General features: G+C 38.7%; 1 protein-coding gene across 1 annotated transcript in view; it reads left to right on the plus strand.

Moving 5' to 3' along the window:
- Window positions 1-14,610, plus strand: part of Lhfpl1 (LHFPL tetraspan subfamily member 1) — a 44,993-nt gene extending 30,383 nt beyond the window's left edge. Inside the window, exon 3 of the mRNA XM_075958111.1 lies at window positions 14,429-14,610. Within this exon, the coding sequence (XP_075814226.1) occupies window positions 14,429-14,610 (182 nt within the window). The remainder of the gene's footprint in view (window positions 1-14,428) is intronic.
- Window positions 14,611-18,773: the final 4,163 nt, after the last annotated feature.

Genomic DNA, 18,773 nt, shown 5'->3' on the forward strand with positions numbered 1-18,773 from the left:
TCCAATATTTGCTTAGCTAGTTTTTGACTTCTCTCCTTAGGGAGGATGTCCAAAGCTATTGTAAGAAGCTGCTCTAGGTATAATTAATGGGATGTACAAAGGGCAACATGATGATATGGGCAATTTTGAAGGGATGGGGGGTCAGTCTGAAGAAAGACAGAGAAACACAGTGATAATTGATCTGAGGCAGGCTTCTCCCCTCTGAAGAAAAAGATAAGCAAAGACTGCTAAGACTTATAACTATATAGGAAATCAAATGAAAGGAAATGCAGGTTGGCAAGGGAGATTTCAATAGGAATCAATTTGCTGGGCTGAAATGTGTGTCTGAGAGAGAAAAATCAGACAAACAAGGACATTTCTTTCTTCATGAAGATTTGGCATTTTTGCAAATGCCACAGGTCTGGTCTTTTCTCCCATTCAGAGCACTGGGTTGTATCAAGATGAGTTTGTAAGCCTAGAATGCCTTAATCTTTAGCCGATCTGATTGGGTTAAAGTTAGTACTATCAACAATAATGTGCTCACCTAAACAACTGAAATTTTCTGCGTTTTTCCCCCCTCTGCCAAGAGAGCTTGGCAGAATTCTGGAATATTCACTGGGTTCTGGGCCTCCAATCTGGGCTGCTGGTGACATACATAGCCAGCTTGGAGTGTGAGTAAAGAGATGTTTTCATAGGCTTGGCTGTCTTTTTACTGGGGGCTGTGGTGGAGAGGTAATATGTTTGGCAATTGTTCTTGAATTCATTGACTTTGCTTTCTCTTTGAAGATCTGTCTCTGCTCAAACCTAGTACAGAAAGTTCTCTGTTCATTTACCTTTTGTTCCATTGACAAATCTCCTTATGTTGCTTCCTATAGAAGCCCTGAAAGTCTAAAATCTATAGCCATCATAAGACAAATGAGACCACTGTCTTCTTCCAAAACCCCACAGCTTCTGTTGCCATAAGAGTTAGGTGATCTTGTCTGTTTTCAATTTCTAGGTGGATTTAGATATGTTTTTGTTTGGGTTCACCTCATTACTTAGCTTCTCTAAAATCATGAACTATAGACCCAGTGTCCTTTGTTTATATCTAGTATTCACTTATGAATGAGTACATACCATATATATCTTTTTGGGTCTGGGTTACCTCACTCAGGATAGTGTTTTTTAATTCCATTCATTTGCATGCAAAATTCAAGATGTCATTGTTTTTTACCACTGAGTAGTACTCTAATGTGTAAATGTGCCACATTTTCTATATCTATTCTTCAGTTGAGGGGCATCTATTTTGTTCCCAGGTTCTGGCTATTACAAATAATGCTGCTATGAACATAGTTGAACAAATGCTTTTGTAGTATGATTAAGCATCTTTTGGTTATATGCCTAAAAGTGTTATTGCTGGATTCTGAGGTAGGTTGATTCCCAATTTTCTGTGAAACCACAATACTGATTTCCAAAGTGGTTCTACAGGTTTGCATTTCCATCAGCAATGGATGAGTGTTCTCCTTACTCCCCATCCTCTCCATCATAAGCTATAATTGGTGTTTTTAATCTAATAAATAAATTAATTAAAAAGGAGTCAGGCCATTGTGGCAAAAGTATAGCAAACTAGAAAATGGTAAGCCTTTGTCTTTCTCATTCTCATGTTATGCACCAACAACAGCTTGGAAGAGAGGTTGTGACCAAGCGTCATAAATTTAGGTGAGCTACAGTGATGGGAAGAGCAGTTAGCTTTCCTTAACTGAACTGGCTTTGGAGAAATAATGTAGTCATTAGGAAGAGGTCTGGTGTAGAGCTCAGTTCTCCCTTCTTTGTACCATGTCATAGATGGTGTTCTAACGCTCTTCTGCTTGCCTCAACTGCCTTCTTTAGTCTCTTCCTAGGCTTTGATCCCTTTCAAGTTCTTCTCCTCACTTTCTACTTCATTGATTCCCATGGGATGTATAGGTATCTTTTTGTAGGGAGCATCTTCTTGGGATCAATATCAACAACCCAGTTTGACATGGGGGACACTGTAAAGCTACCTGAGTTGGCTGACAAACAAAATTCTATTTATCTGTCTCTGTTCTTTATAGTGGAAATGAGGGTAAAGCAGATATGTAATTTATTTTTACTCTATACTTTCTTCCTCTTTCTTGTTCATCTCAAGCTAAAACACAACCTCTTCCATTTCCAGTCTTTTGCGCATACTAAATGGGAAAAAGACGTCAATTTTGTTCTCAGCATTCTACCTGAACCATTTCCTCATTCTTCTAATGTCAAGAATCCTTACAGTTTGGATTTCGTCTTTTTTGTTTTGTTTTATTTCATTTTTATTTTTTTTATTTAAATTTATTTATTTATTAAAGATTTCTGTCTCTTCCCTGCCACCGCCTCCCATTTCCCTCCCCCTCCCCCAATTAAGTCCCCCCCCAGCCCGAAAAGCAATCAGGGTTCCCTGTCCTATGGGAAGTCCAAGGAACCCCCACCACCATCCAGGTCTAGTAAGTTGAGCATCCAAACTGCCTAGGCTCCCACAAAGCCAGTGCGTGCAGTAGGATCAGAAACCCATTGCCATTGTTCTTGAGTTGTCAGTAGTCCTCATTGTCCGCTATGTTCAGAGAGTCCGGTTTTATCCCAGGCTTTTCCAGACCCAGGCCAGCTGGTCTTGGTGAGTTCCCAGTAGAACATCCCCATTGTCTCAGTGTGTGGGTGCACCCCTCGCGGTCCTGAGTTCCTTGCTCGTGCTCTCTCTCCTTCTGCTCCTGATTTGGACCTTGAGATTTCAGTCCTATGCTCCAATTTGGGTCTCTGTCTCCTTTCATTGCTTGCTGAAGGTTAATATTCAGAAGGATGCCTATATGTTTTTCAACACAGAAGAAGTGGAAAAAATTGACTTTATGAAAGCAGTAGAATCCCTTAAACAACATGTGAAAAATGCCCTTATAGAAATGGATGAGAAGTATAACCAAAAATTTGAAGAAATGAGTAAATACGTACATAATACCTTGGGAAACCAAGAAAGAACGATCAAACAGGTCATGGAAACAGTTCATTTTTATTTTTGAGAGAATGTCTTACTCTGTAACATTGGCTATCCCGGAACTCTTAATGTAGACCAGGTTGGCCTCCAACTCAGAGAGATCTGTCTACTTCTGTTACCCTACTCCTAGGATTAAAGGTATGCGCCACCACACCAAGATAGATTTCCTCTGTACAGAAACACAGATTGCTCTGTACATTCCTAAATTATTCACATTCTTCCCACAGCATTATGCCTTCTTGTCCTATTCTGGAGCTCCATTCTCCATTACAATCTTATCCTTCTGGCCACGGATACCTGGGATACCTTATCTCTAATGTTTGGGCACCATCATGGTTTTCCCTATAGTAGTCATGCTTAGAGCTTGACTCTTAGTAACACTTAAACCTAGTCAAACTTTTATCCAGCTGAAAGTTTTGTATACCTCGTAGCCCTAGTAGTTTGTACAATTTAGTTAATATGTACCTGCAACATTCCTGCTTCTGGAGCTATTCCTCCAGACTTCCAGAGACTTGAAATAGCATCAGATAAATTTCTTCAAGAGAAGACACAGAGCACTCAAAAGACAGACTTACCTTGATCAATTTGTATGTCTGTAACCATCATCATACTTCCCTTCTCCCTCTAAAGACATTTTTCTTTGAGCAAGTTCTAGAGAATTATTTTTCATACTAAATTGACATTCTGAATTTGGCCCTTTAAAGGAGTAGACTTTTTCTCAGACTCTGTCTTGTTCTTATTACAAAGTCTGATGCCCACACCACTAATCCACAATACCCAATTCTACTCCACAGTACTCACTGCTAATCCACAGCACCCACTGATAATCCGCAGTACCCATTGGTAATCTATAGTACCTACAGTTAATCCAAAGTACCTTGCTAATCTACAGTACCCACTGCTAATTCACAGTACCTAATGCTAATCCACAGTACCCACCACTAACCCACAGTATCCACTGCTAATCCACAATACAAGCATTAGTTTGGGGCTAACTTCTCTGAGGGGCTCATCACAATTCTGTGGCTACTGTCAGGCATCATTCTCCTAAAGAGCACAGGACTTGTGCTTTACAGAGGATGACCAGTTTAAGTGGCACTCACTGCTTCCCTCCCATCCATTCACAGTAGACAGAAACAACTTAATGCTGAATCAAAGGAAACAGTCACAAACTCCAATTCAAATTGATTTGCGACTTGGAATAAAAGCAACATGTCTTGATTTAAATGTCAGGCCCATTGCTGAGTGATGATTTAATAACTTTTATGAGGGATTCTGTCACAGCAAATTCAAGACTGGAATAGAATGACTCAGAAAGGGTGTTAGAACTGATGCAGGAGCACACAGAAAGGAACAGACTTAGTGCTCATCCAGAAATTTTGCATAAAGCTAATTTGCAGTAAGAGTCGATTCTCTTCCCCTATCCTGTCACCCAAGCTTCCTCTTCACAGACACCCATGTACGGATGTGCGGGAAATCTCTAGGTGTGATGCCGACTCACTAGAGTTGCTTCTGAGGATACAGGCCCTGGAACAAGTTTAGAACAGAGGTTCAGAAGCAGCACATTTGATTTAAGGACAAGGAATTTTAAATGTTCTTACTGGAACTTACAAGGAACAGTACTGCTTCTCAAGAGATTTTAAGAACAGATCTGGTTCCAGTGTTCCACCTTTGGGGAGCTTCATAATTTCATTTCCCCGTCTTAATGGAGAGTTTACACCTGTGAATTTAAGAGGTATTTTCCTAACTCTACAGTCTCCAAGATCCAAGGAAATTGGTATTTTTCCCTAAATACCTTTAGAAATTTCTTTACTTGATGTTTCCCAGACTTCCTTTTTGCGCAGTTACTTCCTAAGTCAAAAAGGAATGACGCATAGCCATTCAGAACTGAGAACATCTCTTGTTGGGCTAACTCCTGAGATATCAAGATACATTTTGAAGAAAACTTAAATAGTAAACATCTGCTATTTGCCTAGGTAAAGGTTCTTCAGACTTGATAACAATATTTTGGTTGGACCATTTTTTGTCATAGAAAATGGATTTGTGTATTGTTAGATATGTGTGTACAGCATGCTTGACTGTGTAGGTTAGTAGTTATTCTCTTCTGAAGTCACCACACACTGAAATCCTTTCCATAGAATTTTAAGGTTCCCAAACCATGCTTTTAACATAATGGATCTCAATGGAAAGCAACACTCTTCTCCCCCACTTATAACTGTAAATATATGTGTGTATACAAATGTATATTTACAGATATATATGTAAATATATTTCTGTACATGTATGTACAAATATATGTAAATCTATACAGATATATTTGATTTTGAAACTGGAGTAGGGTAAGTCAAAAGTTATTCTGTACAACTAATAGACAGAAGCCAGAGAGGTACAATTATTAGAATAACCACTCTCTAAACATTTTCACTCTAAACAAAAAAATTGTTCACCCTGAAATATAAATATAAAATATCATTGACAAATCTTGTTCTTTCAAATCATCCCTTGGTTGCTGTAGGAAGGCTGCTTGTTCATTTCCTGGTCACCCAGACTCCCGATATAATCACACAGAAACTATATCATTTAAATCACTGCTTGGCCTATTAGCTCTAGTTTCTTATTGGTTAAAGCATTTCTATTATTTTATATTTTACCACAAGGATGTGGCCTACCAGCAAGGTTCCAGCTGACACCTCACGTCTTTCCCTCTGGCGGCTCCATGGCATCTCCCTGACTCTGCCTTCTTTCTCCCAGCATTCAGTTTAGTTTTCAGCATTCGGTTTATTTTTCCCTGCCTTCATTATTCTGCTAAGCCGTTGGCCAAAACAGCTTCTTTATTCATTAACCAATGAAAACAACACATATACAGAAGGACTTCCCACACCACTTGGTTAAAAAAAAACCACCAGCACCACCACTGACAACAAAATAGTCCATTGTTTCACACTATTTGTGAGAAAGGATAAGAGCTATCTTCTCTTCTAATGTAGATTTACCTTATCATATTAGTTACTTTGCCTTGCTGTAACTAAGATACAAGATAGAAACAAGTTAAGGGAATAGATGTCTATTTTGGCTCACAGATTTGGTCCCTCATGTTGGGAAAGTACAGTTGCTATGCCTATGCCAACTATTAAACTGTCCAAGACTAGAAATAAGGCAGAACAAGCAGGAACTAGGTGTGAGAGCCTTCAAAATCCTGCCATTAATGGTAATTTGGCCAGGCAGACCTCTGAAAGATATCACATTCTTCAAAATAGCACCATAACTTGGGAACCACACACACCCACTCCTGTTTAATCTATAACTGAATATTATTTGAAATTTTACCTTATGTCTGAGTGGTAAAACTACTTCTAAACACATCATATTGTTTTGACTCATGTAACTTTGTTTTCTATGCCTAAAGTGCTTACTTCCCACTAGATGGAGCAGATAGAAACAGAAGGATCTCTAGATATTTCCACACTGATGAATTCCAGGTTCAATGGCAAATGATTGAGGAAGACATCTATGTTGACTTCTGGCATCAACTCTCACTTTTGTGTTTGCACATGCGCGCGCGCGCACACACACACACACACACACACAGAGAGAGAGAGAGAGAGAGAGAGAGAGAGAGAGAGAGAGAGAGAGAGAGACACACACACCACAACACAAGGGGTGTGGTACTGGGGCCCCAAAAAGTGACATGATTGATTGTTCCTTCTAAAAATTTAGATAATAGTAATTTGTATTGCCTAACTTTTTTTCTCTTGATATAAATGGAAGGCATCTGTGGAATTTTAAATCAGCTCTGGCCTTAACACCATGCCTCTGAAGGTTTTATGTTGGCCAAGTCATTTGCCTTCCTGAAACTCACTTGAACAAAGATAAATATGATAGCTGTGAGAATCAAGTGAAATTGCAGTACTCCAGATATTGGGTTCTATCTAGGGCTGATAGTGTATTCCTATGAGAATTGCAAGTTTGAGGCAAGCCTGGTCTATAAAAAGGGTTTGGATCCAGTATGGGCAACGAAGAGAGATCATGTCTTTAAAAAGTTGATACATAGTTGCTATTAGGTAAATATTTGTAAAGAGACTCTGCGTACCAACAGTCATTACATCTGATGATATGGTTGAGGAGTTGATGACAGTCTGGTGGACTTCCTTAGAAGTGGTTAGAAGTAAAGAGTGGCATCACATTGCTATTGCTCCCTGTTTTTTCATCTTCCCATGTCAGACTCTTCTATCATTGTCCAAGCACTAGCTGGAGTGACTGGTAGTGATTATTAAAGTGGAATAATATTTCTAAATATATATATATTTTTTCCTTGTTTTCTTTTGGTAATACCAGATTTACAGCTCCTCTGTTCCCTCAAGTAGAAACCATGCAGGGCTGTGAGTAGGGTATGGGATGAAAGCTCTACATTTTTTGTTTCTCTTTAGCTTACATCAGAATCCTGGGACTTAGTGTCTTAAGGAGGGTGTTTGCGAGAGGAAATTCAGAATGCACTTGGGATGGCTTCAGGGGCACATTGGCTTCTCACACAGTGGTAACTGCTTCTTCCCTTTGAAAGGCTTACTTAGGTCTTTATTGACATCTCTTTACCTGGTGGAGCTGTTCACACTGGCCGTTTGCTTCCTGATTAGGGCTTTGGGGTAAGGTCATGCTATGCATATATTCTTTTCATCTAAAGCAACAAATCTTTTTCTGGTCCCAGAGTGCATTTACCTAATAAAATATTCCTGCAGCTCTAATGAGGGGATGACCTGGTAGAAGAGAGAAGAAATGGAAGTGTGATGCCCTTTCTATGCTAGATAAGGCAAAGCTGAGGGGCGCGAAGTTGCTTAGCAAAGGGTATACCTCAGGGATGGCTCCATCTCAGCAATGGCTCGTGCCTATTCTGCAATGTTAGCATGTTTTAATTGGTGAAGCAAGAAAAGAGGTTCACTAGGAGTATTTTGCAAGTTGATTCCAGGGTTTCCTCTTTAGAGCTGATCAAGTCATAAGAAGTAACCTTGTGGGAGATTAAGAGTAAGGCTAAGAAAACCATAAGGGAACATATGAGACTGGGGGTTAGAGATTTAGTTTAAATTCCTGCCTCTGCCTTAGGAATCTAGGACAATTCCTAAGCCTTTTGTTTATTTCTAAGCCTTATATTCCAGTCTGTAAAATGGTTAGAATAATTTATGTAAATATAATGATTGCTGAATAAGGTTTCCAACTCCATTTTTAATGTAATTTCTCAAGCATTTGTTTAGAATGTATAGATGAATTGGGAAAAGCTACCCTCTCATATCTATGGAAAACTAAGGTAAGAAATAATATAGAAATATTTGTGAATTACTTCAAAATAGACTGCCATATACTCTACCCATACTCTACCATTTTTTATCATGTTGAAACCACTTTGGAATTAGATGCATTCTTTTATCTAAGGAGTCATCTCTATTAAAACTATGTCTTATCAAGACAGGGAGCATTGAGGAAGGTAATGGGGTATGTGTACAAATTGGAACAAAGCATAATGATATGTATGTATGAAAATATAATAAAAACAATTATTTTGCATGTAAATATTTGCATCCCAATCCTTCCCAAACAGTTCTACCATCTATAGACAAAGCATTGAAATATATGAGCATATGGTGGCCATGTCATTCAAACCACCATAGATAATTTAAAATAGCAATTTAAAAAGTGTTTAAAAATTCTCTCTCTTCTCTCTGAGAGCGTTGGTAACCTAATTTTCATTATTATTTTGCCTTGGTCCACAGGAGTTTAGGAAAAGTTCCATTGCTAACAGATAATCTTTCTGTACATGGTGAATACGTATTCCTCTCATTGGTTAATAATAAAAGCTCTTTGATCAATAGCCAGACAGGATAAGGTTAGGCGAACAATCAAACTGAGAACTCAGATGAGGGGGAGCAGAGTCGAGAGAGATACTGACTAGCCAGTCACCAAACAAGCCGGGAGTGTAGAAGATGAGGTAACAAGCCACGAGACACATGGCAAAAATATAAATATAGATATAAATATGGGTTAATTTAAGTGTAGGTGCTAGCTAGTAATATGCCTGAGCTTTTGGTCAAGCATTAATAGTATTAGCCTCCAAGTGATTATTTAGAAACAGCTGTAAGACTGAGTGGGACAGAGAAACTTCTGTTTACTTTCCGTTGCCTATGTCTATTGGCAAAATAGTACTCCTTGGAATGACTGACATTCGGGCACAAGTCAGGATAGGAGATAAGGAAGTGGTTATTCAAGGACAAAAGAAAGGAATGGTGGTAGTTTGACATCCTCTTGTGAGAGAATTTGACTTAGGTAGTTCAGAAAGAAAATCCTAGGAAGTAATTAATGAGATCATGTGAATCATAGAACACTGATATACAGGGAGTGTGATGGGAAGTGTATGTATACATACAGATTCACAAGAAGGAAGCATTTTAGGCAGAGGAACCATAATATGCATATGTTTTATAGTAAAAGAGCCATGGGACATTCAAGACATCAATAGATTATTACTTTGGGTTTTCAAACTCGGTTGAAAATTTAGATGAGAGTGTTTTGCGTTGATGTGTGAAAGTGAAAGTACACCAAGATTCAAAATACTGCCAGAGTAGATCTGACATAGTGAAATTATATCCACTATGTTCAAAACACTGAAATCATCAACAAAAATGTATTAAAGTCCCCTTACTGTGAAGGGAGGAACGGACAGATTACAAACTATGTGGAATGTAAAGTTTCTTTCCAATATTTTCTCCAACAGCTGTAGCCATATATGAGATGCTCAGATGGATTCCTGGATCTTTATTGGTTGGGATGACTTGTTTCCAGTAGGTGCCAAGTTCTGAACAGTATTCTGTGTAAGATATGAATCAGTGAACAAGAGGATAGAAGGTGGTATTTTTCTCAGGAGAGATAGCATGAGTGCTCTCTTAGTTAGGGTTTCTTTTGTGGTGATGGAACACCGTGACCAAAAAGCAATTTGGGGAAGAAAGGGTTTATTAGGCTTATATTTCCATACCTCTGTTCATCATAGAAGAAATTCAGGACAGAAACTCAAACAGGGCTGGAACATGGAGCAGGAGTTGATGCAGAAGCCATGGAGAAGTGAAGCTTACTGGATTGCTCTCCATGGCTTGCTCAGCCTGCTTTCTTATAGAACCCAGGACCAGCAGCCCAGAGGTAGCACCACACACCATAGGCTGGGCCATCTGCCATTGATCAACAATTGAGAAAAGGCATTATAACGGAATCTCATGGAGGCATTTCTTCAGTTGAGTCTTCTTCCTCTATGATGAGTCTAGTTTGTGTAAAGTTGGCACAAAACTAGCCAGTACAAGCAATGACTTAGTATTGTATAGACAACTGAGGTGGGACATTTGGTATAAACTATAGGGCAAAAAATGGAAAAGCAAAGCATCATAACTTGAACCCATCTGAATCTTTCCATGACACATCAGCAATTTTGATGTGAAATTTGAGATTTACTGAGTACCATGTGAACAAAACTAATTGGTATTTGTTCAAATGTAGGAGATTTGAAAATAAAAGTTTTTTTATAAACATTAGTACTGGTATCTTTGATGACAATTAGCTTTCTGCAAGACTGTAGGATAGAGAATGATCACTGCCTATTTCTCTTCTCAGGACCAAATTTGTATAGTTAGGCACCTATCACCATTTCCAGAATTCTACCAGCTCAAACACTTCAGTTTAGCAGTTCGTCATTCTAATAACTCATTAAATAATAGCTCTTTCTCTGGGAGTTAATATTTCCTGAAGGATTTTTACTAAAAGCATAGATCTGTCAAAAAAGGTGACCTACTTTTATAAAATGGAAGGAGGTGTTTAAGCACATGGCACTTTTTTCTTACCTTTCAAATGGAAGCTACTCCATTTAAAACTTAACTTTGATTACAATGTATACTTTCTAATAAGTACTGAGAGGTCAGGTTAAAATAGAGACATATAGTATAGTAAGAAGTACGGGACTTTATTTATGGCTAGAAACCAAATATGAGTGAGTACATCCCATGTTCCTCTTTTTGGGTCTGGCTTACCTCACTCAGGATAGTGTTTTCTATTTCCATCCATTTGTATGCAAAATTCAAGAAGTCCTTGTTTTTTACTGCTGAGTAATACTCTAATATGTATATATTCCATACTTTCTTCATCCATTCTTCCGTTGAAGGGCATCTAGATTGTTTCCAGGTTCTGGCTATTACAAACAATGCTGCTATGGACATAGTTGAGCATATACTTTTGTTGTATGATAAGGCCTCTCTTGGGTATATTCCCAAGAGTGGTATTGCTGGATCCAGGGGTAGGTTGATCCCGAATTTCCTGAGAAACCGAAACACTGCTTTCCAGAGTGGTTGCACAAGTTTGCATTCCCACCAGCAATGGATGAGTGTACCCCTTTCTCCACAACCTCTCCAGCAAAGGCTATCACTGGTGTTTTTTATTTTAGCCATTCTGACAGGTGTAAGATGGTATCTTAAAGTTGTCTTGATTTGCATTTCCCTGATCGCTAAGGAGGTTGAGCATGACCTTAAGTGTCTTTTGGCCATTTGAACTTCTTCTGTTGAGAATTCTCTGTTCAGCTCACATTGAGTTTATAATTCATGTTCCTAGAGAAGCTAAATAAGAAGGTGAATCCAAAGACAAACACATAGGCATCCTCCTGAATATTAACCTTCATCAGGCGATGAAAGGAGACAGAGACAGAGACCCACACTGGAGCACCGGACAAAATTCTCAAGGTCCAAGTCAGGAGCAGAAGGAGACAAAGCACGAGCAAGGAACTCAGGACCGCGAGGGGTGCACCCACACACTGAGACAATGGGGATGTTCTATCGTGAACTCACCAAGGCCAGCTAGCCTGGGTCTGAAAAAGCATGGGAAAAATTTGGACTAGCTGAACATAGCGGACAATGAGGAAGAATGGGAACTCAAGAACAATCGCAGTGGGTTTTTGATCCTACTGCACGTACTGGCTTTGGGGGAGCCTAGGCAGTTTGGATGCTCACCTTATGAGACCTGGATAGAGGTGGGCGGTCCTTGGGCTTCCCACAGGTCAGGGAACCCTGATTCTTCTTCGAGCAGATGAGGGAGGGTGACTTGATCGGGGGAGGGGGAGGGAAATGGGAGGCGGTGGTGGGGAGGAGGCAGAAATCCTTAATAAATAAATAAATTAAAAAAATAAGTAAGGGACTTGATTTCAGCAGTCTCAGCTCCTGTTGATTCAGGACAAGGATCTTTTGGAGAAGCAGATGTACAGTAATATATCTCTTTGATTAAAAATGAAGTGCTTGTGAAACATCTTTAAGCATGGTCTGTAGTCCAACTCTACCGCTTTCTAGCTGTATAAGTGTTCACAGCATGTACCATGTCTGTCACATCATTTATAAGATAACAAGAGTATCTGGGTCAGGAGGTTGCTGTGATCATCAATGAGGTCTATGTGTGAAGAACTTAGTATACTGTTTGATATTTTATTAGCTTTCTCCTGTCATCATTGCAATTATTATTGCTGCAGTGTCACCACCTGCACCATTCCCCGGTTCCTACTCTAATAGAAAATATGGTTTTATAAGGTCTTGCTAAAACATGGACCAGCAAACAATAAAGGAGGGAAGGAGGAAAGAGAAAACTTAGTTTTCATATCTTTTTTCTTTCCTTACTTTAACCATCACATCTCAAAGAAGATGTGTCAAGAATATACTTTTATAAGGAGGAAAAACTCATGGGGCCCCACTCGTAGATAAAGACCTACAGAGAACTAAGGGGTGTTGAGGGTAGAGGAGAAATAGTCTTCTCCCATGGAGGAATCCCCTAGTTTGTTATTCAATTTCAAGTGGTCAGCCCTGAAATCATGTACACAGACACACATACATGCACGTGCATGTGCACACACGTACATGTGCACGTACACACACACACACGCACATGTACACACACACACGGGTAGAAGCTAGGGAAGAGAGAAGTAGAGCTTGGGAGAAAGGAAAGGTAATAGGTAATGGAGGAAAATTATATAATTATGTTGTAGGAGGCCACTTGCTTTATTCCCGGCTGCTTGGCAGCTCATACCTAAAATAACCACATAGAAAACTATATTACTTAAATCACTGCTTGGTCTATTAGCTCTAGCTTCTTACTGGATAACTCTTACATATTAATTTAACCCATTTCTATGAATCTGTGTATCGCCACGTGGCTGTGCTCCAGCAGGGCTACATGGCTTCTGTCAGACTCTGCCCTTCTTTCTCCCAACATTCAGTTTAGTTTTCCCTGCCTAGCTAAGTTCTGCCCTGCTATAGGTCCAAAGCAGTTTATTTATTCATTAATGGTAATCACAGCATACAGGGGGAAATCCCACATCACCTCTTTTTTTCTGTTTAAAAAGAAAAGGAAAGTTGTAACTTTAACATAGTAAAATTACATAAAACAGTTACCAAACAAGAATTACAGTTATATATAGTTTATCTTTTATTAAAAGTAAAGAAAACTATAACTATAAATTCTTCAACTCCATCAAAGACTCTAGAATGATATAATATTACTTAAGTAAATAGAAAGTGCATTGTAAGCAACTTCCAAATCTCTTAAATTGACAGAGACATCTTACTGCCTGGACAGCGACCCTAAGTTCTTCTCTAACATTGGGGGCATCTATCTTCAGCCTACAGGGCCATAGTATCCAGCAGACTTTTCCATGAAGCAGGAAATTATAAAGACAGTTCCACCTATATTGGCAGTTTTTAGTAATTTTTTTCTGTGTCCTGCAGAATGTCTAGCAGACTCTTTCATGAAGCAGGAATCCCGAAGGACCATATCATTTTTAGGCAAGTTAAGCAGTCATTTTTCTGTGGGTCCTGCATGTCCTGTTCATCAAGCAGTCCAGGCATGCACAGTTTCATGCCCAAATGACTAACGATCTCCATAAGGAGCCGTTTCAATGCCCATCTTCCTCTTGAAGTAGATTGGTGCAGCCAGGAACAGATGTGTCTCATTGTCATTAAAAGTCATAAATTCTTAAACATTTTAAATGCTGTATTCTATAGTCTTTGAAAAGTCTGAAGAATGCCTATCCATCTGAAATATATCTCTGTACATGTAGAAAATCTAACTAACATGACTACAAGCCTGACTATTATAGACGATTATCTATTAACCTATAGTTTCTAGTTATATATTACATTTATAAATGAGCTGGACAAATACAATACCTTAATCAAGATCAGAAATACATAGTATAACATAATTGCCTTTAAATTTGTATCAATAAACCAAAATCCGTACCAATGCAAATCTCTATAGCATAATTGTATTTTAATTTAAATATACTTTTAAAGGTTATGTTTACAGTTTACTGCCAAAAAGGATATAGGAAAAGACAAATCAACATTTATACCTCTATCCCTCTTTCCACAGGGACCTGTAGACTTGGCTGGGCCTATTACTGTGCTGGGGGCGGAGCTGCTGCAGCCATGTTGATCTGTACCTGGCTCTCTTGTTTTGCTGGAAGAAATCCCAAGCCAGTCATGTTGGTGGAGAGTATCATGAGGAATACCAATTCTTACACCATGGAGCTTGATCACTGCCTCAAACCTTAAGCCTTGATGAAGATCATCTGAAGAGGGTGGGAATGGGAGGGAAACAAGCCTCGAAAAGAGGCAGCCACCTACTGGTAGTGTAGCCTAGTTCTTGCATGCTTTGTAACCACTTGTCATTCATTTTCACGTCCCCATAAAGCTCTAAGTCCTTACCTATTTATACAATTCATCAGGCACAATGATGCTCTCAAATACTCGCTGAACAGAGTTTCCACTGACCACCCAAGTCCCATTGAGACCTTTATACAAAATACGATTCTCACTTGGAGGTTAACTGTATAAGTAAGAAATCCCTCAGAGTTCTGTAACACTTTCCATTAACTTTAAACCTCAGAGAGATTTCAGGAGCAGTTTTACTCAGAGATACTAGAAGATGGACTAAGCTGATTTCCATGGCTCTCCCTCTAATATTTATTGTTGCCCACAAACATATCTTGAGTATCAATAGACAAATCATTTGTGACTTTCTTAGGGCTATGCTTGGTCCCATTTTTCTCTCTCAAGCATGGGGAAGTTTGGTGAAACGGTAACTTCCAGTGGGGGACAACATTAATCATGTTTGTTTGCATATAATCTGGGGCACCTTCCACATTATGCTTTAGAATATTCATAGGACTTAATTTTCTACTCTTTCTGGGTATTTGGTATCAAAATATTATAATTGCTCCCCAACCCCTTCTAGATAAAGAAATATTGCCCATTGAATATTTTGAGTAAAGTCTAACATTTGTGAGGTGTTCAATAAATATATAATCACAGTGATGAAGGCAAGGATGTTCTTTGTTCTATTCTCCTTGAAAATTTTATCTGAGTTTATTATGTGACTAGGAAGTCTGCAATAACATTTGTCTTAGTAATCATCTGTAGTGTGATATAAGTTTCCTTGTCTGCTATAAAGACTGCTCTTCAAATCTTCTCACTTCCATCTGGGGTGAGTTAGATCTGAAAGCATACAGCCATGATGTCACCTAGGGCTGAAGTATTTTTAGGCCTGACTTCTATCCCATCTGTGATCAAGGCGGATGGATGGTGTAGAATTTGGTTTCTCCCTGGGGGAAATTAGCCTCACCCCTTCCCTCAACTAATTAAGTCCAGTGCTATTATTCCATAGCTCTAGTTTTAGGAACTAGAGAAGGAATGTGATGCAGCAAGCCAGCTCATCTGTTTCTATTCCTAAACCTTCTATCATGGATTTTGTCCATCTAGAGGGGGAAAACCTAACAAAGCTGGCTTGATTAATTGTAGACCATCCCATAGTCAGAGTTCTTATACTTGTCTCATGTATGCAACTGAATTCATATATTCCATTCATAATCACTCATAATTAACTTGTTTAGTCCTTCATTTAGGAAACATTTCTTAAACATTCATCATTCTGTTCCCAGCACTAGCCTTAAATGATGAAAACAGTTTCTCAGCCTAAAATGAATAGTGAGGAGTTATCAACAGGCATGCCAATAAATAATTGCCAATGCGCTAAGTGCTAGGAAATTGAAGGTGGGTGAAGAGGGGCTAAAGGATCACAGAACACTCACAAAACTCAATTGGTGACTTAAGGAATCGCAGGTAAGTTTTGTTTTTTTTTTTAAAAAGTGATGACTAAGATGGGTTTGAAATATGAAGAGCTGGAGCTAATCATCAAAGGTAAGAAGTGCACAGGAACAAAAGTACAGGGACAGAGTGAGGATGGAAGCCAAGCTTGAAAACAAATGGACGAAGACAATACTGTTAGAAAACAGTAGTCAGATTCTCTGCAGCCCAAAGTAATGAGTTTGAATTTTAACCTAAAGGATGGATGGCCAATGAAGAGTACATGACATGAGTGCATTTGTGTTCTTCAAAGTCTACAGCAAAGAGTTAAAGAGGATGGGGAGAGGATAGAAAAGGTTACATAATCTAGGTACAAAGCGAATACATTGGGAAAAAGAATGGAAAGGGGGGTGAATACTAGAAAGATATAGATTGAGACTTTCTAGTTCAAAACGCTTCCAAATCTAAAGTAATTTAAGATTGTTGTCCTCAAAAAGATGTTCCAGAGCATTTCCATTTAATTTTTTATTTTGGCTTAATAACAAGCAACTTATATAATCTATGCCAACATTACAAACCCAAACAACTTTGACAATTCAAAGCCAGACTCAGTTGTATAGTGAGTTCAAGACCAGTGTGAGATACATGAGCATTTGCCTCAAAAAAGCAAAATAACAAACATTACTCTACCAAACAAAATAGGATACCTTAAACAGGTATGTTTATTTTATTGTTTATTATTGTGGGCATAGGCAATTTGGCTCTCATTGAAGTATACCAGTAACATCTTAAAACATAGGTGCAGTAATTTGATTTCATATTTCAACAGTTTATATGGTTGTGTGTTTTTTTATGGTTTACCATGTCACTAAAACATGTGACTAAGTTTTTGTTCCCAAAGTCAAATTTTCCAAAGGGATCTTAATAGTGCTAGTCTTTTAAATACACTTTTAGTTGGATTTAAGTTGTTTAATATATAACATTTTCAATTGAAAGGAGGAACACTTACAATGCCAAGCATTTTGAATAAGAGATGCTCAATTCTGTGCCTAGAAAGTCAGTTCTTTGTCAACATATGTAGGTAAGTCCAGGTAACAGTTTAGAATAATCACTGTAGTACATGGGTAATATCAAAATGGGTATTATGGACCATAAACAACTCCTGTTCAAATTCATGTTAAATATGGATTATTCCTAGGACACAGATTGATTAAATGTATAAGGTAAAGTATCTTGACAAAACTTTCTGGAAAGCAGTGTATCTTGAGTTCATAGCATCCACTTAGCCAAGTAAGTTGACTCAGTATAGCTAAAACAAATCTGTAACCAACTCATTCCTCATGTTTATTTTATAAACATTGCAATGCACTCTCAATTTAAGAGAAGGCAGTCCATGGAGAACATGTTAAATGGTCAGGAAAAGGCAGATCACTCTCTTAGGAAAGGTAAATCAACTAGGTAATCTCATATTTCAAGCTATGGAACTTTCTGGAGTTCTATAGGACAGAATTTGTGCAGGTGAATGTGTACACTAGTATCCTGGGGGCAAACACCAGCAATACACAAGGAGTTTAGGTGGGACAAGTGCAATGAAAGAATCATTTATGATGGTATGTGTAGGGTAAAGGGCACCTACCAGCAATAAAGTTGACAGGCATAAAACCTCTAGGGTTTTATAGAAGGGTAGCCACACCCATTTTTAAGATGGAAGGGGCAAAGGGAAGAAATGTCATTAATGGAACCCAGCAGTAACTGTATTGGAAGAAAAGGAAGGTGCCATCTGATAGTAGTTGTGGCTTGAGATAGCACCATGCAGTTGCCGCCTAAATGAAGGACAAAGGAAAGGAGATAGGGTATGAATACACATCTCACTCTCTTCCTGCTCTCTGATATTCATCCAGTGCTCACCATTAGCCAGATTCAACCAGATGCTAGCTGGTAAGGAAATCTTTGCTCTTGTCTACTGAAGTTAACTTCCTTTGGTACAGATCGTGGCAGGTAAGGTCAAAGTATGGTGCTTGGTGATATGTGGGTAAAAGGAAAATAACAGCTCTATGAGTGGTTTCTACTCCCCCAACTGACATTTCCTATTGCACTGCCTCCAGAGACGGTCTGTTTTGCTGCCCTTTCAGCCCAGATCGCCAAACACAGTAAAATAGTTGCACTGACTAAGGTAATGATTAGGGGAGGGGCTAAGAAGGAGGATGTTAATTTGAAAGAACTTCAAGGAGAGGGGACTATAAGGAGTGGAGGAACAGGAAACTGCAGTTGAGTTGTATTGAAGACAAAATAAAAAAAGGGACATTTTTAAAATGACTTGTAGGTAGAAGACTACCTTTGTTTTCAGGAAAATGGGACCATGTTCGAAGAGAATTTTCCTCTTCTGAAGCAGTCAATCCTGAACAACCACATTTTCAGCATGAATTTAAAATTTCCCTCCATATTCCTGGCTCCATCCCACCAAGCCTTGTTTTGTCATAAGTGTTGGAATAGCCTAGATTCTCCCTACCTCTTACCCCTGCCCTATGGTCAGATTACACTCTTGGATACTAAATTTGTGTCTTCTGGCTACAATGGTGTAGAAAGGAAAAAAAACATAGGTTTTGTGAGATTCTAAATGAGCAAAAAGGGGA

Source organism: Microtus pennsylvanicus, chromosome X (genome assembly GCF_037038515.1).
Source record: "Microtus pennsylvanicus isolate mMicPen1 chromosome X, mMicPen1.hap1, whole genome shotgun sequence".
In the NCBI taxonomy this organism is placed as follows: Eukaryota; Metazoa; Chordata; class Mammalia; order Rodentia; family Cricetidae; genus Microtus; species Microtus pennsylvanicus.